This window comes from Triplophysa rosa, linkage group LG7, assembly GCF_024868665.1.
Source record: "Triplophysa rosa linkage group LG7, Trosa_1v2, whole genome shotgun sequence".
Classification (NCBI taxonomy): domain Eukaryota; kingdom Metazoa; phylum Chordata; class Actinopteri; order Cypriniformes; family Nemacheilidae; genus Triplophysa; species Triplophysa rosa.
Genome location: NC_079896.1, coordinates 128,628 through 150,142, shown reverse-complemented (window position 1 = coordinate 150,142; position 21,515 = coordinate 128,628). Strand labels below are relative to the sequence as shown.

Sequence of the window (21,515 nt, the reverse complement as noted above, 5' to 3'; positions counted from 1 at the left end):
TCTCTCTCTCTCTCTCTCTCTCTCTCTTTCCCTCTCTCTCTCTCTCTCTCTCTCTCTTTCTCTCTCTCTCTCTCTCTCTCTCTCTCTCTCTCTCTCTCTCTCTCTCAATCGTCTCGTACATGTACATTTCAGCTCACCTCAGCTCGTCTGCTGTTACAGGTCGAGATTCATGAGGACTTCATTCAGTCGTGTTTTGATCGGCTCAAGGCCTCGTATGACACGCTGTGTGTTCTGGACGGTGATAAGGACAGCATTAACTGTGCCAGACAAGAGGCCATACGAATGGTGCGAGTTCTCACTGTGCTTAAAGAGTACATCAATGAATGTGATAGTGACTTCCATGAGGAAAGAAGCATCCTGCCCATGTCCAGGTACTGCTGACGCACAAACCCTTCAGTCATTCGTGCTGCTGAACACATCGTCCATTTCATTCAGAATGTCTGCTCTACAGGGCGTTTCGTGGAAAACACATCACTCTAGTGGTGCGCTTTCCCAATCAGGGGCGACAGGTGGACGATCTGGACATCTGGTCACACACCAACGACACCATCGGCTCTGTGAGACGCTGCGTCCTCTCTCGCATTAAAGCCAACAGCACGCACACAAAAGTGGAGCTGTTTATTGGAGGAGAGGTGGTGGATCCAGCAGACGACCGCAAGCTGATAGGACAGCTGAATCTTAAAGATAAAACTGTGAGGTTTATTATCCTCTGAATACACACGCTTATGACTCGCAGATGGTTGTGTTTCAGAGCTTTAAATGAATGTTGAATGTTGAAAGGTGAACTCGTACCCCCTCAGAGCTGCACTGACCCACGCGCGCTCATGCCGTATTGTAACTGTTTTGGAGTGCAGAAAGCTTTCTCTCCGAGCACAGTAGAGTGTGTGACTTATGAGTTTTTGGCTGTCGAGAAATGAGATTGGACGTTAGCGTTTAAATCACTCTCACAGTACAAACACCAATCCGTCTGCGCAGCACATAAAGTGACACACGGCTGCATGTATCAGAGGTGTTTTAGTATGGAGAAAGGAGTTTTAACAGTGGCATAATTCACGTCACGCTTCCAGTTCTGGGCTCTGGTGTGGTTAGCGATCACTGTGTGCCCTGCACCCAAACCGCACCCGAGACCACCTCTTCCAGCAGACCAGGGGCGAGTTAAAGGTCCAGTTTTTTGGAACTGCAAAATATGCAATATAATATAACTGTGTGTTCAGAGGTGTATACAGACCGAAGCGTTATGTTTTTCTTACCTTAGAATGAGTAGTTATTTCTATCTACGTACAGCGCGGGTCTGACATGTTGTTTCTGCTGTAGCCCTAAACCAACAAACTCCTCTACAGAACTCGTTTCATAAATACGTTATATCATTCGGGAAAGAAGTGAAAACGTGACGTCTGTGTCAGCCACCGTAGCACTTCGAAAGGGAGGGGTGAGCGGTGGAATGAGCTGTTAGATGTCGCCGCTAAAAATCACCCAACGGTCCTTTAAGTGAATCACGCCCGGGTCAAATGTGGGTTAGAGCTGCACAGTCACTGAGAACAGGACTGTAAAATAAAGAGCTAGTGATTATTAACAGACTTTTTTTAGTAAACCCTTTAAATGTTGTTCTTGTATTCCCTGACATGGAAAGAGTAACATAAGTGTTTTATCTCTCTCTCTCTCTGTAGCTGATCACAGCCAAACTCACTCAAGTCAGCTCCAACATGCCCTCCAGCCCCGACAGCTCATCTGACTCGTCCACCGGCTCACCTGGAAACCATGGCAACCACTACAGCGATGGACCAAACCCCGAAGTTGAAAGCTGCTTGCCTGGAGTGGTAAGTCGTGGTTCTGATGTTGTCTGTGAGAGGAATGTAGGCACGTCCTGATGAAGTGAATGTGTTGTCCATGTAGATCATGTCCCTGCACCTGCGCTACATCTCCTTCCTGTGGCAGATCGCTGACCTGGGCTGCACATTAAACATGCCACTGCTGCGGGACGGAGCGCGAGTCCTCATGAAGCTCATGCCTCCAGGTAGCAGTGATGAAAAGACCTGACAGAAGACATGCGGTGAAACGTGCTGACATGTGCTCCTTGTGTTCACAGATAACACGACAGTGGAGAACCTTCGAGCGATATGTTTGGATCACGCCAAGCTGGGGGAGAACAGTCTTAGCCCCACACTTGACTCGCGCTTCTTCGGGCCGTCCCCTTCACAAGTGCTGTATCTCACGGAGGTACTGCTGTAAGACTGTGTGCGTTCGCATCTGTATAGTCACTTATCTTCAGACCATCGCTTGAGTGAAAAGCTTCAGTACCGTGGTATATCTCATCACAGTGCTTCTGTTTGTCGTGCACATTTCCGTTAGGTTGTGTATGCCCTGCTGATGCCAGCCAGTGGAACACTGGGAGATGATGCCTGTGACTTCCAGTACAACTTCCTGAAGAGTGGCGGCCTTCCTCTTGTGCTGGGCATGCTCACCAGAAACAACTTCCTTACCAACGCAGACGTGGAGACGAGACGTGGCGCCTACCTGAACGCTCTCAAAATCGCCAAACTCTTGCTCACCGCTATTGGATTCGGGCACGTGAAGGCGGTTGCAGAGGCCTGCCAACCTGTGGTGGAGGGCACCAACCCAGCGTCACCGGTACCCTGTGTGATGATGACGCTTTCTTTTTCAAATTCAGGGCCCGTATTCTTAAAGCTTCTAAGAAAACATCTACGTAGGAGTTTTACACCGGACGCGGCGCGACACGACGCACGGCTTGTTCTAATGGGATGTCACGCCACACCGCACCACGTCTGTTGTGGACAGAATTGTAAATGATAATGGGTTCTAATGCGCTCTATTGTCTGTTGCCACGCCGCATCCGGTGTGGACGCAGTGTTAGCTTAAAAGCTATTCAGGACCAATCTGAGAGCAACTCTGAGCAAGGAAAAGACACTTTTATCTTAGTGAGGAGGCGGGGCTGACCCCGTGGCTGTGTTTGGTTGGCCAAGAAGGAAAAAAAAGAGTGCTTTTAAGTATAGGGTCGTTAGTTTGAAATTGCACATGTCCTTTTTTCCGTTTTGCCGGACTTGCGCGCACAACTCAACTCAACTTTATTTATATAGCGCTTTTTACAATTTTCATTGTTACAAAGTAGCTGTACATAAGACAATTGACTATAAGCAAAACAATTAAAGTTGTACCTGCAAAAACAAGAAAAAGTTGAAAACACAGAAGACAGACATACCCACATACAAAACACTCCACATACACAATATGCACACGTACTAACACACATAGACATAGACACACACACACGGACGCACACGCACACGTACACAGACATAATTTACCTTATTAGTAAGTTTATTTATTTTATTTAGCCTTGTTGTGCAAGTTCTCTGGAGCTTGTGCAGAGGCAGCAGCTTTTGCCAGAGGGGAACTGGAATCCCCTGGTTGGGCCTGGGTTCTCCTGAGTTTTTTTTTCTCGATTAGAGTTTTGGGTTCCTCGCCACCGTTTGCATACTGTTTTTTGCACTATTTGCCTGACCGGGGGGCTGCTTTAGAATTTAGAATTTTAAAGTTTTACTTAATTAATATTGCATATAGGAATTTATAGTCTGTTATATTTGACCTGTGCTTCTCTCTCCTTTATCTTAAATGTGTGCTCTCACTGAGTGTGTGTGTGTGCGCGTACTTGTCTGTGTCCGTGTGTGTGTGTGTGTGTGCGTGCGTGTCCGTGTGTGTGTGTCTATGTCTATGTGTGTTAGTACGTGTGCATATTGTGTATGTGGAGTGTTTTATATGTGGGTGTGTCTGTCTTCTGTGTTTTCACCTTTTTCTTGTTTTTGCAGGTACAACTTTAATTGTTTTGCTTATAGTCAATATGTCTTATGTACAGCTGCTTTGTAACAATGAAAATTGTAAAAAGCGGCGCGCTATATAAATAAAGTTGAGTTGAGTAGCGTTAGCATGTATAATGCGAAGAGCAGAGGCCCTAAGACTGAGCCCTGTGGTACACCGTACTGGACTTGCGATTTGCGTGACACCTCATTGTTTATTGCTACAAATTGAAAACGGTCGGATAAATAAGATAATAGTGCACACATGCACTATTTCCACTATGTTCATGTAGTGATTACTTCTATTTCTGGCGCTAAGGCATTTCTGCGCTGTCTTGGAGATGTTAGCGTGTCTCTAATGGCCTCTTTACACAGCAAAGGCAGCACAGAAACCGAATCTGAAGCGGCATAAATGTGTATTTACACAGACCGTTAATGCGGCTCTAAAGCGGCATAAATGCATTTACACAGGAATTAAAATTATGCGAAATAATGCTGAACATAACCACAAAAGCACTGTTCTAACAACATGCTATAAAATAATGCCTTAAATTAAACGATATACATTTACATTACATTTAGTCATTTAGCAGACGCTTTTATCCAAAGCGACTTACAGATGAGGGAAACAATGGAAGCAATTGGAATAACATAAGGACAACAAAAAGCATAAGTGCAAAAAAAAGAAAATTGGTCTCATATAGCCTATCACAGTATACAGAGCTAAGGAAACTTTTTATTTTTTATTTTTGAAAGAGTAGAAAAGAGATAGAAGTCAGAACTGATCAGTCAGGTGTTGACGGAAGAGATGTGTTTTCAGACGGTTCTTAAAGATGGCCACAGAATCTGCTGATCTTGTAGCAGCGGGCAGATCATTCCATAAATGTGGAACCGATCCCGAGAAGGTATGTGAGAGAGATTTTTTTACCTTTTTGGGATGGCACCACAAGACATTGCTCGTTTGCAGAGCGTAGGGATCTGGTGGGTATATAAGTCAAATCAGTGGTGGTCTTGTAGGCCAGGAGCAGAGTCTTGAATTTGATTCGAGCGACTATAGGGAGCCAATGTAACTTAGTGAAGAGAGGAGTGACATGCGCTCTCTTCGGTTCATTGAAGACCACTCTTGCCGCCGCATTCTGGATCATCTGTAGAGGTTTGGTTGTGCAAGCTGGAAGTCCAGCCAGTAGCGCATTGCAGTAGTCCAGTCTGGACAGAACAAGAGCCTGGACTAGGACTTGATATAAACGCCAAAAAAAATACTGACACTAATAATAACAATGCATACTTTAGGATAAAAGCAATATTAGGCTATAAATGCAACATTTTAAATGAATTTCCTAGCTAACAAACACTCCATAGAAATGTGTTATTATCGGACACCTCGCCGCATATTGAAAGATGCCAAAAGTTGTTTTAAAGAGCCAGAAAGTCACTATCGACCAGGTAAATGAACAGTTCCGGTGTTACAGTAAATGTTACCAGATCGTTGTCGTGTATGAAATATTGTCCTCAATGAGATGCTTAGGATATATAACGACAAAATCATTCGTCGTTATACTTGTTGTATTGCATTTCAATCCTGGCAATGAGACCAAAATCATTTACGCTCCTAGGGCCGGGCATCTGTGCACAGGCGCTACTGTCCCCACTCCTACTGTCCCCTCACTGTCCCCATCCTACTGTCTCCCAGTCCTACTGTCTCCCACTCCTACTGTCCCACCTACTGTCCCACTGTCCCCACTCTTCCTACTGTCCCCATCTTCACTCCTACTGTCCCCACTCCTACTGTCCACTCCACTGTCCCCAGTCCTACTGTCCCCACTCCTACTGTCCCAGTCCTACTGTCCCATCCTACTGTCCCCTGTCCCCACTCCTACTGTCCCCTGTTCCCACTCCTACTGTCCCCTCTCCTACTGTCCCCACTCCTACTGTCCCCACTCCTACTGTCCCCACTCCTACTGTCCCCTCTCCTACTGTCCCCACTCCTACTGTTCCCACTCCTACTGTTCCCACTCCTACTGTTCCCACTCTTATCCTACTGTCCCCACTCTTATCCTACTGTCCCCACTCTTATCCTACTGTCCCCACTCCTACTGTCTCCACTCCTACTGTCCCCACTCCTACTGTCCCCACTCCTACTGTCTCCACTCCTACTGTCTCCACTCCTACTGTCCCCTGTCCCCACTCCTACTGTCCCCACTCCTACTGTCCCCACTCCTACTGTCTCCACTCCTACTGTCCTCACTTTACGATCTGGACCGAAGCACACTTACGTTATTATGATGCGACTGTTTTGAGGTAAACGGTAAGAAAAGCACACACTCTCTCATCACTATAGAGTAATGTTAATTTTGTGATTTATTATGTGTTCGAGTTCATGCGTGTGTTGCGCAAACCCATCCGCTTAAGTAACACGAGAGCTATTTAAATAACTATATAATAATAATAAGTTATTATAATAATAACTATAACTATATAATGTCCGACAAACCTAATATTTGAAGTCGTTTGAGACGCGGTAACACAGGTCTGCATGCGATCATGTCCCACGTATCGGAAGGTTTTTTCCCCTAAGAAGGAGAGGAGCTAAAGGAGGAATTTAAACAATTCATGTCATGAGTTCAAATAAAAAAATCTGCATTCCACGCACACACAGTCACAAACAATCATACTCCAAACATTTTTCTAAATTAACTTTAAAAATAAACGAAACGAAATTAATGTAATTTGCCATTAAAAACTAATCTACACTATTTTAATGACTGAAAACAGTCTCAAAATTTACATCATGCATTCAAACCGTGCCACAGCCTGCCTGAGTAAACGGCACAAACAAAAATACTCCAAGCATTTAAATCATTTTATGAAGAAATGAAACGAAAAATGTATGTTTGAATTATTTAAAAAATCTGCGTTGTTATTAATAGCCTATAACAAATGTCACTGTGTGTTTTGGGCTTCATCTTCACTCTCTCGCTTTCTGCTGACATGACAATGACGTAGTTTAGAGCGGCTTTAATGCGCCTTCATTGACACTAATCCTGAGCTGCATTTGATACTAAGCTCTGAGGAGGGTCAGAGCTGGCATATTTTAGATCGGCTTTCATGCGGCATTGCGTCTTTACACAGACATTTAATCCACCACAGAGACGCCTTAACTTGCCTGTGTAAAGACGCCTTAATAGGATCGGTCACAAACATGAATCCTGCATGATCTAATATGTTGTGTCTTATTAACTCGCTGTCATTCAATTCAATGTCATTTTATTTTATAGCGCTTTTACAATTTGCATTGCATCAAAGCAAACCAAAACCAAGAAAAACAAAAGTTGAACACACACAAAAAACAACACAAATAAAAATACAAATAATCCTTAAAAGTAATATGGAAATTGTCATGCATTGCAACACATTTCTCACTTTTCGTGTTTGTCCATTTTCTATGCTGCTAAAGAAACTCTTAAGTCTCTTAAAAGTCCTCTTCGCTACTCCTAACAATTTTGGACCTTAAGAGCTCTCTTCAGGGTAAGCGAGAAGTATGGTCCGTAAGTCCGCATGATGCAGTTTTCGTCATCAGAAGGGTCCGCGGTCGTCCGCACACCCCGTCCGCGTGCAGCCCATTTTTTGAGACCGTACAATAGCGCATGTGCGAAAAAAGTGCCCTTGTCCACTAGGGGTCAATACGATCTTTTCTGTAAGAATTTTCATAGAATTTTGTCATTAGGAGCAACTCTTTACGCTAAGATTGTTCATGAATACAGGCCCAGTTCTTTAAGACTCGTCCTGATGTGACTGTGTTTGTCTTGCAGATAAATCAGGCGACCCACGATCAGGCTCTGGTGCTGCAGAACGCTCTCCAGAGCATTCCCAACCCCACCTCTGAATGCATGCTGCGGAACGTAGCCATCCGTCTGGCCCAGCAGATCTCCGATGAGGTGCCTGCTGTTTACACAGTTACACCCGTCTTGACCACAGCGTCTGCACGCTGATTTTAATTTCTCTGTTGTCCAATGTGCCGCAGAATTTCTTTCAAGCCTCGAAGTACATCCCGGATATCTGTGTGATTCGAGCCGTTCAGAAGATCGTTTGGGCTTCAGGCTGTGGAATGATCCACCTGGTGTTCAGCTCAAATGAAGAGATCAGCAAGGTCTACGAGAAGGTGCGCTGCAGAATTCGCCGCTGACCACAGCAGCTCGTTTTTGTCGTCCTTCAAGCAATCTGTTGTTTTGCAGACGAATGCAGGGAATGAGCCGGACGCTGAAGATGAGCAGGTGTGCTGTGAGGCGCTGGAGGTCATGACCATGTGTTTTGCTTTGCTCCCTACGGCCCTCGACGCACTCGGCAAAGAGAAAGCATGGCAGACGTTCATCATCGACCTGCTGCTGCACTGCCAGAGCAAGTGAGTGTTTGGCCTCAGTCTCTGGCTTTTGAATGAGAGGGATTCTTTTACTTTGCTCATGGTGTGGTGTTTTCATTCAGAGCCGTGCGTCAGATGTCACAGGAGCAGTTCTTCCTCATGGCCACTAGATGCTGCATGGGACACCGACCGCTTCTCTTCTTCATCACTCTGCTCTTCACAGTTCTGGGAGTGAGTACACACTAGTGTCTGGAAGGGTTGATTTCCTGCATTATCATACGCCGCTCATTTGTTGCTGTGGTTTTAGAGTACGGCCAAAGAAAGAGCCAAACACGCTGGCGATTACTTCACCCTCTTACGCCACTTACTCAACTATGCGTACAACAGCAACATAAACTTCCCCAACGCCGAGGTGCTGCTCAACAACGAGATCGACTGGCTCAAGAGAATCAGGGTAAGTTCATCGCTTTCACTCCACACGCGTCAGTAACCAGACGGAGCATGGATCATGGGTTGGCTCCCAGGGGATTGCATATACTGTAGTCAGAAACAAATGTATAATACAATGCAATGTAAGTCGCTTTGGATAAAAGCGTCGGCCAAATGCATAAAATGGAGCATTCTCAGCATTTCATTCTCTTCAACTCTTCAGGATGAGGTGAAGAGGACGAGCGAGACGGGCGTCGAAGAGACCATTCTAGAGGGTCACCTGGGTGTCACCAAAGAGCTGCTGGCATTCCAAACCCCCGAGAAGAAATTCTACATTGGCTGTGAAAAGGGTGGCGCTAATCTCATTAAAGTGAGCCACTTTCAACGTGGATGTTCTTACAGGACGTTTGTTTGGTGTGCAGCCGGCTTCACATCCTGTTTCTCTCACAGGAGCTGATCGATGATTTTATCTTCCCGGCATCTAATGTCTACCTGCAGTATGTGAAGAGTGGCGAGTTTCCTGTGGAACAGGCCATCCCGGTGTGCAGCAGTCCTGCGTCCATAAACGCCGGCTTCGAGCTGCTGGTGGCTCTTGCTGTTGGCTGCGTCCGCAACCTGAAACGGATCGTCGACACGCTCACGGACATGTATTACCTAGGCATGTGCTGTTTCCTTCTTTATGAAAATAAAGTATATTTCCGTTCATTTTTGCCTGTGGCTTTAGATATTACTTGACTTGCTCTCCAGTCGGCTAAATAAATTGTGTTTCTGTGTGATTTTCAGGTTGTGAGGCGCTAACAGAGTGGGAGTATTTACCTCCGGTGGGGCCACGGCTGCCCAAAGGCTTTGTGGGTCTGAAGAACGCGGGAGCCACGTGCTACATGAATTCAGTCATACAGCAACTGTACATGATCCCACCCATCCGCAACGGCATCCTGGCCATCGAGGGCACAGGAAGTGACATCGATGATGACATGTCTGGAGACGAAAAGCAGGACAATGAGGTAAAAAACAAATCTTGATTTGAGGTGAGTTTACACATCTGAATCTGCATCATTCTCACGTGTGACGCGTGTTGTGCTGCAGAGTAATGTGGACTCCAGGGATGATGTGTTCAGTTATCAGCAGCAGCTGGATGACAAGCCCTCTCTTAACAAGACTGAAGACCGTAAGGAGTACAACATCGAAGTGCTGCGACATCTGCAGGTCATTTTCGGTCACCTGGCAGCGTCCCGTCTGCAGTACTATGTGCCCAGAGGATTCTGGAAACAGTTCAGGTGAAATCAAATGTAGAAATAATATCATTTAGACAAAATAAGACATTTACATTTAGTCATTTAGCAGACGCTTTTATCCAAAGTGACTTACAAAGAGTTTGGGGAGCAATAATGTCATACAGGAGCAATAATACAATAGGTGCAACAAAAGCCAGACCAATACCAGTTGAGAGAAAGAGAAGAGGGTTAGTTTTTTTTTTCATTTGTCTGTCAAGTATTCACAGAAGAGATGGGTTTTAAGTAGTTTTTTGAATGTTGTGAGTAGGTATGTCAATTTAGACAAATTCCCATAATCGATCTTCATTTAAACGAACGATCAATTAATAGATTACTCGTTAACATTGATACTGCAATATGCCTCTGCAGTTAGGCATAAAGGCATGAGGGCGCGCAAATGCTATGCAAAACGCCAGCTTCCTCACCTGAATAAAAAGGTTTCTAAGTTTAAATAAAAGCCTAGTAGCATTGGTAAAATGAATCTGTGTGATTGGTAATATAATCATATATAAAATTATGTATTTAATAATTAACATATGGACCAATATACAACGTGTCGCTGCCTCAGATGTGCACTCTAGCAATTGCATATAAGTGAATTCATATCATTGCATGTGTCAGTGTGAGAAAATAGGTTGATTTGTTTCTGAATGTGCATGGACACTAGGGATGGGCGTTTTCAATAATTTCATATTTGAATATTTGAGCTCATAAAAAACGAATACTTGTTTATTTAAATTAAGCTTAAAAAGACATAATTTGTTACGTTTTTATCAAGTCATAATTTCACATCAAGCTTATAATTATAATTAAATATTCATAACACACTAATATTATATCCTGTTGATATAATATTGAAAAGATAGAAAAAAATAGAAAAATACATTAAAAAACTGCATTTAAACCTGCGCGAAATCATACAAAAACCAAACACACAAAACAAAATGAACAAAACGCAACGTATATTGACTGTGATATATGGTTATCTTGTTTAATTTGTTTTACATGTTCTCGATAAGAAAAACAAACATATAGCCTAGGTCTATTTTATTCTGGCGAAAGTCTGTTCAACAAGCCGACGGTTAACAAGCCGATAGCGGAGAAAACACGCTTCTCTAACTCCCAGAAACAAAACCTAGATCTGACAAGAATATCTGGCTTTATTGTTTATAATGTTGATTATAAATAAAGTAAACGGGCTTGATACCACCATGCTGACTGTTAATTGATCCTAAAAACAAAGACGGAGCCATTGTGCCTGTTGTCCTTTTTATACGTGACTGCAATGTGAGGAAGAATTACTAATCCTGCTGATCACCACCGCATATAAATATTGTTTTCGTTGTCGTTTTATGGTCAGTGTCTGTCTAGTTTAGCTTTGTATTGCATTTGCTTCAATAAATAAAATCAACTAAGGTAGTCTAACTAAGGAATTACAGCGCGTTTTAAAACAAAAAAACATCTGTGCGAATTTATTTACAGGTGACGACCTTATTTGAAGTTCTTAGGAGGAAAATACAGGCTTTAGGTATGGAAAAGGGTACCAGTCATATGCTAAGGCCAAACTTGTAGTTGCAGTGAAATTGACATTTTAATGTTTCAAGTTGTTGAAATCAGCATTAGTTAGCCTAATATATTTCTAATGAACGAACGACCGCTCAAACAAGTTATGGACAACACTACTTATATTAAACAAAGAAATTAAATTTTTTTTAACAAAAGCTCTCCTCCACCTTGACCTGTCAATCATCGCGCCTCACGGCTGCAGCTCGCGCTGACAGATGTGAGCCTCGCGAACTCTTGCGTCCATTGTCCAAATTAACTTTCTTTTATTTCTATAAAAATGTAAAACGAAGGTGTGTCGGTAGCCAAGTAATGTAATAAGTGGACAGCCATTGTGGTTTTCCATGATTCTGCTGTAGGTGTTTTGTGCATGAGCCGCACACAACATGCATGACCTTGAACTCCATCATCCTTAAGTTATTTCGAGTAAACTGTTATCGACAATTAATCAATCATTAACATCCCTAGTTGTGAGAGATGTGGTTGCCCGGACTGAGTTAGGAAGAATGTTCCACCAGGAAGGAGTTGTGAAGGAGAAAGAGCGGGAAAGTGATTTACTGCCCTTATGAGAAGGCAATACAAGACGCCGCTGGTTTGCTGAACGCAGGGATCTTGATGGGGTGTAGGAGGGTGTGAAAGTATGCCGGTGCAGATCCAGTGATAGTCCTGTAGGCAAGCATTAGTGACTTGAATCTGATACGGGCTTCATCCGGTAGCCAGTGGAGAGAGATGAAAAGGGCCGTCACATGAGCCCTTTTGGGCTGTTGGAAGACGAGGCGTGCTGCTGCGTACCGAACCAGCTGGAGTTGCTCGATAGCCTTTGCAGGAAGACCAGCAAGGAGAGCATTGCAGTAGTCCAACCTTGAGATGACCGGGGCCTGGACAAGGAGTTGTGCCGCATGCTCAGTGAGATAGGGTCTGACCTTTCTAATGTAGAATAAGGCATATCGACATGACCGTGTCGTCTTTGCAATGTGATCATTGGAAGGACAGCTGTTTGTCAAATATGACTCCGAGGTTCCTGGCTGTTTTGGAAGGAGCGATTGTGGTATTGCCAAGTTGGATGGTGAGATCGTGTTGCACCGTGGGGTGTGCCGGAAACACGAGTAGTTCTGTCTTGGCAGGGTTCAGCTGGAGGTAATGCTCTTTCATCCAAGTCGAGATGTCTTCTAGGCAGGCTGTAATGCGAGGTGCTACAGTGGTATCGTATGTCGTCAGCATAACAGTGATAAGACCTAAGCCGTTTCAACAAATGAAAGTTCCTAAATCACAACTAATAAGCTCTCCCTCTTATTCATAAACATTTCCTCAGTAACTTTTAATGAAAGTCAGTGAGTGCAGCTGTGACACGTCAGAGGAGATCTGGTCCTCTCGGCTGAGTCTGGTTTCTCACAAGGTTTTTCTCCATTTATTTCTCATTGGACTTCGGGTTCCTCGCCACAGGGCCATGTTGGCTGGTTCACCGGGAGACCGCTGATATTAGATTAGCTTAAAGATTCAGTAAATTCCTTTAACATCCCTTTATTAGAATGATCTTACTTGTTCTACAAACACCATGCACTGTGCTGTGTTTGACCTTTTCGGTTTTTCTTATTTTCTCCTGTAAAGCTGCTTTGGAACAATACACATTGTGAAACGCTATATAAATCAAATTGAATTGAATCGTCATCAGCCATACTAGAATCACATTTGTTATGTTATGTTGTGTAAAGTAAATGCTTTCTCATATCTAGATGAATGTGCAGGGACCACATTGTAGATCTGTGGTGCCATAAAAACATTAGAGCAACATTAGCTGCGTTTCTATCCAGTTGAATGGAAAGAAAAATATATTCGCAGATTTGCAGCGTTTTTATGACTTGTTCAGAAAAACAGAATCATATTAGGACGATTCAGGCGTTTGAGTCAACACCTTGGCACATGTCTCACATGTACATTATGAAAGTTTTATTTATATACGATATTTGAAAATTCCAATTAAATCCATGAGTGGAAACCTGGTGATTCTAAACCCAACCAACTGTGACACAGGAGATTTCTTTTTATAACTTCCACTGCAGGTTATGGGGAGAACCAGTGAATCTAAGAGAGCAGCACGATGCCCTGGAGTTCTTCAATTCACTGGTGGACACTCTGGATGAGGCGTTGAAAGCCCTCGGCCATCCCAGCATGCTCAGCAGGATCTTGGGTGGCTCATTTGCCGATCAGAAGATCTGTCAGGGTTGTCCTCACAGGTAAGAAAAGTTCTCTGTGTCTGTCTTTCCGAGCTTGTATCTTCTTGAGAGAACATTCATTTGTTTGTACGTCTTCTTGTAGGTATGAGTGTGAGGAATCCTTCACAACGTTAAATGTTGACATCAGGAACCACCAAAATCTCCTGGACTCTTTAGAACAGTATGTCAAAGGGGATTTACTGGAAGGAGCCAATGCTTACCACTGTGAGAAGTGTAACAAGAAGGTGGGATGCATGCACAAGAGTTTAACTGAAGTTGCTTGTAGTTGCCTGAAGTACGAAGTTGGTGACACTTTTTTTGTCGTCTCGTGCCATGCAGGTCGACACGGTGAAGCGTCTCCTCATCAAGAAACTCCCGCCGGTCTTGGCCATTCAGTTAAAGCGCTTCGATTATGATTGGGAGCGTGAGTGTGCGATTAAATTCAACGATTACTTCGAGTTCCCTCGTGAGCTGGACATGGAGCCTTATACGGTGGCAGGTGTGGCGAAGCTGGAGGGCGACGAGGTCCCGCTGGAGAGCCAGGTCATCCCCGAGAACTCTCCGACGGAGTCTGAGCCGAACGGCAGCTCCCGATACCGTCTGGTGGGTGTGCTGGTACACTCGGGACAGGCCAGCGGTGGACATTATTACTCTTACATCATTCAGCGTCATGGCAGCACCAGCGATGGCCTGAAAGACCGCTGGTATAAGTTTGACGACGGTGATGTAACAGAGTGTAAGATGGACGATGACGAGGAGATGAAAAACCAGTGCTTTGGTGGAGAGTACATGGGTGAGGTGTTTGACCACATGATGAAGCGAATGTCGTACCGGCGTCAAAAACGTTGGTGGAATGCTTACATTCTGTTCTATGAGCGCTTGGACGCTGCAGGGGGCGACGGCGAGCTGTTGAAGTACATTTCCGAACTGACGCTCGCGCCCCGGCCCAACCAGCCTAAAATGCCCCTGGCCATCGAGGCCAGCGTTCGCAAACAGAACGTGCAGTTCATGCACAGCCGCATGCAGTACAGCCTGGAGTATTTTCAGTTTGTTAAAAAGCTGCTGACGTGTAACAGTGTCTACCTGAACCCTCCTCCAGGTGCGTTTAGCCTTTGGTATCTTGGGTAAGATGATGTTCAGATGGCAGATGTAGTGAAATGCTTTCGTCTTCCTGTGGATTTTTCTAGGTCAAGATCATCTTTTACCAGAAGCTGAAGAGATAGCCATGATAAGTATTCAGCTTGCTGCTAGGTTTCTCTTCAGCACAGGATTCCACACGAAGAAGGTTGTTCGAGGCCCTGCTAGTGACTGGTGAGCATCAGCTGCTGTTTTCAATACGCCACCTCTGTCCGTTTGGACACTATGGGCCTCATTCATGAAACATTCATAAATATATGTGTCAATTTTGAGTAATTTGCGCTTAAAACGGACCTTACAGAAGACTTTCCTCCGGATTCACAAATACTTCGTATACATCAGATTTGATAGTGAAATGTGTGTATGTTAATGAATTCCAATCGCCCGTAAACAGATTGCGCATGCACGCTCATTCATAATTAGCATAATCTCCGCCTCTGCACTACATCTGCGCAAATTACGTAGGAATGCTGGAATCCTCTGGACTTCATTCTCTGGTTTGGCAACATTATTGCATAAATGCATAATAGGCTATATGCTTACCAATAAATTCATCAATTAAACTGCGTCCACCAAAGCGTTTTTAGCCAGCTGAAATAATACCTGGTGCTCTTTTGAAAATGACCAGCTGGTGGCACTTGAGAGCGCTTTGGAAGCACTGCGCCTTTTTCTGGAGACAGGTTGGTTGCTGTGATTTGGAACATCCATGACAGCTACATGTTACTATAGTGTCTTATTTGAAAGAGTATTACTGAATAGACTGATATAAAAATGCAGTAACCAGCATTATTAACTTCTCCGTTGTTGTGTATGATGGTTGGTCAATGTAGTGTTCGTCCTGCGTCTCCTCCACTGTGTTTGGACAGCTGTGCAAAAAAGGGCAGTGACGAGCTCGTGTTTCATGAATAAGGCCCATTGTCTTCACATTTTATTTGTCTAAAGTACTATAAAGGAAAACTTTAGTTACAGTTGTGCCCTACATACGAGTGCCTTAACCTAAATGAGCCATCATAAATTTAGTCAAGTGTGTTCAGCACTGATTTCTTTTTGCTCACAGGTACGACGCTTTGTGCGTCCTCCTGCGTCACAGTAAAAACGTCCGCAGCTGGTTCGCACACAATGTCCTGTTTGCCTTTCCCACGCGGTTCTCGGAGTACCTGCTGGAGTGCCCAAGTGCCGAGGTCCGCGGTGCTTTTGCCAAGCTGGTAGTTTTCATCGCACACTTTTCACTGCAAGACGGACCCTGTCCCGCCCCCGTCACCTCATCCACAAAGGTAACAGAGAAACTTGTGTTCCCCTTTTGTTTACCAAGTACCTAGACAAACTGAAAGGTACAGTCTAGTGTAAAGACGTGTGGAGGTGATGAATGAATACGTGACCTTTGTTCTGGTCAGCAGGCCTGTGACAGTGGAACCCTGAGCGATCATCTGTTACAAGCAGTGCTGAACTTACTGAGGAGAGAAGTGTCAGAACACGGACGCCACCTTCAGCAGTACTTCAATCTCTTTGTCATGTACGCCAATCTGGGTAAGAACTCATCCGCTCGGCGTGTGGGAGCGCTTGGATTTTAAGCCTGTTAGCTCTCTGTAGGTTTATGTCAAAGTCACGTTCTGTCATAGGGTTGGCAGAGAAGACGCAGCTTTTGACGTTGAGCATGCCAGCCACGTTCATGCTGGTGGCGCTGGATGAAGGTCCTGGTCCTCCCATCAAATATCAGTACGCAGAGCTGGGTAAACTCTACGCGGTTGTGTCGCAGCTGGTGCGCTGCTGTGACATTTTTTCACGCATGCAGTCCTCCATTAACGGTGAGTTTCAGTTGTGTTGTCATCTTCACCTGTTGCATCAAGCGAAGGCTGTGTTTTTCAGCTGCGCTCTGCTGTTCTCGCTCTCACAGGTAACCCGCCACTGCCAAACCCGTGCGGTGACCCCAGCCTCACCGCTCCCATAATGCCGCTGCAACAACTGGTGGCTGAGATCCTGTTTGTGCGCACAAGCTATGTGAAGAAGATCATCGAGGACTGCAGTAACTCTGAGGAGACGGTGAAACTGCTGCGCTTCTGCTGCTGGGAGAATCCTCAGTTCTCTTCCACAGTTCTCAGTGAACTGCTCTGGCAGGTTTGTGTCCTCAGTCGCTGATCACAGTGTCTCATGTTCCTGACTGACACTCGCACTGAACCTTGTGTCTCTGCCAGGTGGCGTATTCCTACACTTACGAGTTGAGGCCGTACCTGGACCTGCTGCTTCAGATTCTTCTGATCGAGGACTCGTGGCAGACGCACAGGTGCGTTACAGAGCATCAGAACGTCAGAGGGCATATGAAGACCCAGTCACATTACCGTATCCTTCTCTGTGCAGGATCCACAATGTTCTGAAGGGCATTCCTGATGACCGCGATGGCCTTTTTGACACCATCCAGCGCTCTAAAAACCATTATCAGAAACGGGCCTATCAGTGCATTAAGTGTATGGTGGCGCTTTTCACCAACTGCTCTGTGGCTTATCAGATCTTACAGGTGAGCGGGACTGTCCGTCTTTCATCTACATTCACCTGTGATGCTTTAATACAAAAAATATATGTGCGCATACCTGCTGGGGATTACAATAGTGATGTCATGTGCTGGTGTCCATAAGGTTAGTGTTTGTGCTAGTTAGTTGGGGAGATGAGGGCAAACTACTGTAAATCATGACGACGGACGGCCACATTCATGTTGTTTAGATGCGAGGACATGAGTAATTGTACAACTTGGATTTTGACCCTTCAGATGACAAAGCTTCTCTTCACCCTTAAGAGGAGAAAAAAACAACCCTGTGAAATGTGATCATGATTATGATTGAATATGATTATATAGAAATAATCTTCGTGTTAGTTATTAAGTGACAGCAGTAAAACAAAACTCTGTTTACCTTTTTAATACAAACACTGGATTCTAATTATAAACTACATTTTACACTATTAATGCGGTTAAGGCAACCTCAACCCTCACACCTTCTGTTATTCTGTTAAATTCTTAAGAGCGCTCTGTGCATGTGGTCAAATGTTGTAACTGTTGCACTGCAGAGTAACGGCGATCTGAAGAGAAAGTGGACATGGGCAGTGGAATGGCTGGGTGATGAGTTGGAGAGGAGGCCGTACACTGGAAATCCTCAATACAGCTACAACAACTGGTCTCCTCCAGTACAGAGCAATGAGACGTCTAACGGATATTTTCTAGAACGCTCTCACAGCGCCCGCATGACTTTGGCCAAGGCCTGTGAACTCTGTCCTGAAGAGGTGAGCCAGTAAATCTCAGGTCTAATGCTGGATTCACACGGGGCGTCAGCATCAACGCTTCTCATGTACTTTGAATAGGTGACGTCATCCGTTGCTGAACTGAATTGTGGGTCCGTCAGCGTTGCATCATTGGCGTTGCTCGCGCCAAGTTGAACATTTCTCAACTTTTCAAGCGCCAACGCAGGCGTTGTTGGCCAATCAGATCGCCTTATGCAAATAACCTAGTGCAGGCGCTAGCCAATCAGATCGCCTTATGCAAATAACCTAGTGCAGGCGCTAGCCAATTGCGTTCATGCAAGACCGGAGAACAATTTGATTGGCTGTTGTCATTATGTTGGCCACGCTTCAGCACCTTGTGAATCCAGCGTAATGAATGTACCAATTTTCAAGTTACTTATTAGACATGTGCCCGGTTAACCGCGGTTACCACTAAATCCTGCTGAAACCGAGTTGGCTGAGATAATGCAAAATATCGATTATTTTATTGATGCGTAGCTTGTCCGTGAAGTACGGCTCTGGGATCAGTAGGAAATGCTGCTCGATCTAAAAGCAGTGCGAGTTTAAGTCGCTTATAACGTGCATTTAAAAAAGCAACACCCGTCAAACATGATCATTATAAATATACTTTATTATCATGAAAATACCTGAGGAGGCTTGAGGATCAGTGATAAAAACATGTCCTTACGCATTTCCTAGAACTGTGTTATGGTCTTCTTCTGCAGTGCGTATTTGGAGTTTCTGCACGAGAGCGCCCTCTGGCTTTCGGATGCAGCAGCATTTTACCGTACTGCACTCACAAATTGTGCATAAATCACGTGATATATATTTTAGGTTAACCGGGCATATGTCTATTACTTATATTTGGAAAATACACAAATGTGTAATGATTCTTTTTCAATTGAAAAGCTAACATGTTTAGTTTTGTTCAGGAGCCAGATGATCAGGAAGCACCTGATGATCATGACGCTTCGCCCCCTGAAGACACCACCCTGTACCCTCACTCGTCCGGGACGCAATATCAGCAGGTAACGGAGGAGTTAGATTGGCTAAAACTAACTATGCACATTTCAAAGACCATTGATGTCTACGGCTAAGTGTGCACATTTAAGGCTCATTCACGCCGAGCCTCAAAACTCCACGATGAGAATGACGGTGTTTGCCTTTAGAAATGCAGACGAGACGTTTCTTGTTTTCTGTCACGTTAGGTTTCACGTCTTGATACGCATTCTCTCTACAGCCTAATAATCACCCTCACGGGCAGCCCTACACCGGTCCGGCCGCCCAGCATATGAATAACCCCCAGCAGCCCCCTCAGAGGCCTCAGGAGAGCTGGGAGGGAACGGAAGAGACGGCCCCCATCCAGACCGAAGAGTAGCACTTGGCACACGCCTGTTTCTCGTTGAAGGACTGCTGCGGGACAAGACACCTGCCAGACCCCAGGGATGGAGAAATCTCTTTTGCTTTACATACTTCATCTCATCCAACTTTCCGATCTACATCTGTTCCTTTCACAACAACATGGCATGGATTTGAGTCTCAACACTGTCGGCACCTCAGAGTTTGGTGCATGCACACACACACACACACACACATGCTGCCTACAGTATGTACAACTCTTTATTGATAACAGTCACCATAGTTGTAAATCTTCAGGAATGGTGATGGTGTATATAGTGTGCATAGATCCGGACTGTGGGACAACACCCCCCTCTCCTCATTTCCACTGCGATTCTTGAGCTGTTTGGGCTCGACGTGACTACATCATCATCATCATCTTTGTATAATAATACCACAGGAGCAGAGTGAAGGAATGTGTGACTGTTGTGTTCTTACGTGCAGATGAGTTTGATGTGTTGGGTGAATATTGTGAACCGGCTGACAAATGTTTCGTCCCCCCAAATTCAGTTGTTGCGTTGACTTGTTTCTTTTATTAATCTAGGAGTTTGAGATCGTCACTGCAGCGCTGCTCATCCATTCACTTCATCAAGCTCACATACACATTTACTGCCACTTAATGTTTAGTAGGAATTTTAAACTGACTGGAAAGTGTCTCTCAAAGCTCTTATTGAATGGAAGTGCAGTTGGCCTAATTCCGAAGCTGCCTCTTAACCCCTCCCACTTACTCTGTCCCCATCCAATCAACACTCAGCCACGGTCACTTCTGGATCCAAGGAGATTTACAGTGGGGTCTCAGAAGCAGCACATATGTGACCCTGGATCACAAAACCAGTCTTAAGTAGCACAGAAACATTTTTAGTAAAAGCCAAAAATACATTGTATAGGTCAAAATTATCTATTTTTCTTTTATGCCAAAAATTATTAGGATTTTAAGTAAAGATCATGTTCCATGAAGATATTTAGCAAATAAATATATCAAAACTTTATTTTTGTGAGTGGGTGGCCTGCTACAGTGCCTCCGATTAACAACTTCAAAGGCGATTTTCTCAATATTTTGATTTTTTTGCACCCTCAGATTCCAGAGTTTTAAACTGTAGTATCTCCACCTGATATTGTCCTATTCTAACAACCCATACATCAATAGACAGCTTAATTATTCAGCTTTCAGGTGATGTAAAATCTCAATTTTGAAAAATTGACCCATAAGACTGGTTTTGTTGTCCAGGGTCACATATTGTCCTGTATTTATAACACGTAGGGCTCGTTCTCATTTGGCTACCACACCAAGAAGAGAAGAGCTGAAGAAAGAGAGTTGCTGTACTGTTATTATTTGTTGCTGTTTTTCTTGATTGAGGTTATTTTGTTGACATTGAGATGAACGAGATGCTTTGAACGAAAGAGAGTTGTATTCTTTTTAAAAAGATATTTACTGTGCAGAGTTTGGTGAGCCCTGTGTTTTGCAGACTGTTGTTTACGGTGAAGGTGTGAGGTCAGATTCTGGAGCTGCCTTACGCATGTGAAGGTTTCATTTTTTTCTTCCTTTTTTGCAGTCATATAATAACAACAGCATTGCACCACTAGATCAATAAAAGATACATTGAAATGCAAGCTTAAGTTTTTCTAAGCTTTTGATGCATTCTGGCGAGGCGAGCATTGTGTAAATACCTGATGCACGTGAGTTACAGAGATGCACTCGTGCTCGTTTCCTGATGGATTTCATTCAGTAGATGACATTGCACTGAAGGTTGTTCTAAAACGTTTGCCGAAACCCCACCTGAGCCCTGCAGCCGTCCTAACATACACTGAGCCTAAGCAGGGTGCCAATCCATCTTAAGCAGAACTACACGTCATCAGTTTCTCAGTCCATCATTTTGCTTCTTTGTACATGTCTCCATATTTGCCTTCTGATTTTGCTTGAATTCTTCAAAAGCTCATTTTTGTGAAACATGCATGGATAATATTCCTCAATCTGCCTTAGAGCACTGTACAAACGCAGCACACTGTAAGATTACACTTTAAAGGACAAACGAAATCAAATAAATCCTATTTCGGTCATTTGTCA

The 21,515-nt window shown here is 44.3% G+C and overlaps 1 protein-coding gene across 3 annotated transcripts in view; it reads left to right on the top strand.

Moving 5' to 3' along the window:
- The window catches only part of LOC130556377 (probable ubiquitin carboxyl-terminal hydrolase FAF-X), a 31,648-nt gene extending 10,140 nt beyond the window's left edge, over positions 1 to 21,508 (top strand). For 2 of the 3 annotated variants that reach the window (XM_057337310.1, XM_057337311.1), the window contains exons 18-45: positions 160 to 371; positions 452 to 692; positions 1,668 to 1,817; positions 1,894 to 2,014; positions 2,087 to 2,217; positions 2,350 to 2,628; positions 7,622 to 7,747; positions 7,834 to 7,971; positions 8,045 to 8,211; positions 8,292 to 8,400; positions 8,477 to 8,623; positions 8,822 to 8,968; positions 9,049 to 9,256; positions 9,382 to 9,602; positions 9,685 to 9,875; positions 13,496 to 13,669; positions 13,752 to 13,893; positions 13,988 to 14,747; positions 14,836 to 14,959; positions 15,843 to 16,059; positions 16,180 to 16,312; positions 16,405 to 16,590; positions 16,680 to 16,900; positions 16,978 to 17,066; positions 17,141 to 17,297; positions 17,843 to 18,055; positions 18,985 to 19,080; positions 19,293 to 21,508. In XM_057337310.1, the coding sequence (XP_057193293.1) occupies positions 160 to 371; positions 452 to 692; positions 1,668 to 1,817; positions 1,894 to 2,014; positions 2,087 to 2,217; positions 2,350 to 2,628; positions 7,622 to 7,747; positions 7,834 to 7,971; positions 8,045 to 8,211; positions 8,292 to 8,400; positions 8,477 to 8,623; positions 8,822 to 8,968; positions 9,049 to 9,256; positions 9,382 to 9,602; positions 9,685 to 9,875; positions 13,496 to 13,669; positions 13,752 to 13,893; positions 13,988 to 14,747; positions 14,836 to 14,959; positions 15,843 to 16,059; positions 16,180 to 16,312; positions 16,405 to 16,590; positions 16,680 to 16,900; positions 16,978 to 17,066; positions 17,141 to 17,297; positions 17,843 to 18,055; positions 18,985 to 19,080; positions 19,293 to 19,430 (5,238 nt within the window). In that variant the 3' untranslated portion in view covers positions 19,431 to 21,508. The remainder of the gene's footprint in view (positions 1 to 159; positions 372 to 451; positions 693 to 1,667; positions 1,818 to 1,893; positions 2,015 to 2,086; positions 2,218 to 2,349; positions 2,629 to 7,621; positions 7,748 to 7,833; positions 7,972 to 8,044; positions 8,212 to 8,291; positions 8,401 to 8,476; positions 8,624 to 8,821; positions 8,969 to 9,048; positions 9,257 to 9,381; positions 9,603 to 9,684; positions 9,876 to 13,495; positions 13,670 to 13,751; positions 13,894 to 13,987; positions 14,748 to 14,835; positions 14,960 to 15,842; positions 16,060 to 16,179; positions 16,313 to 16,404; positions 16,591 to 16,679; positions 16,901 to 16,977; positions 17,067 to 17,140; positions 17,298 to 17,842; positions 18,056 to 18,984; positions 19,081 to 19,292) is intronic. The other variant, XM_057337312.1, reaches the window with a different exon arrangement.
- The last annotated feature ends 7 nt before the right edge of the window (positions 21,509 to 21,515 follow it).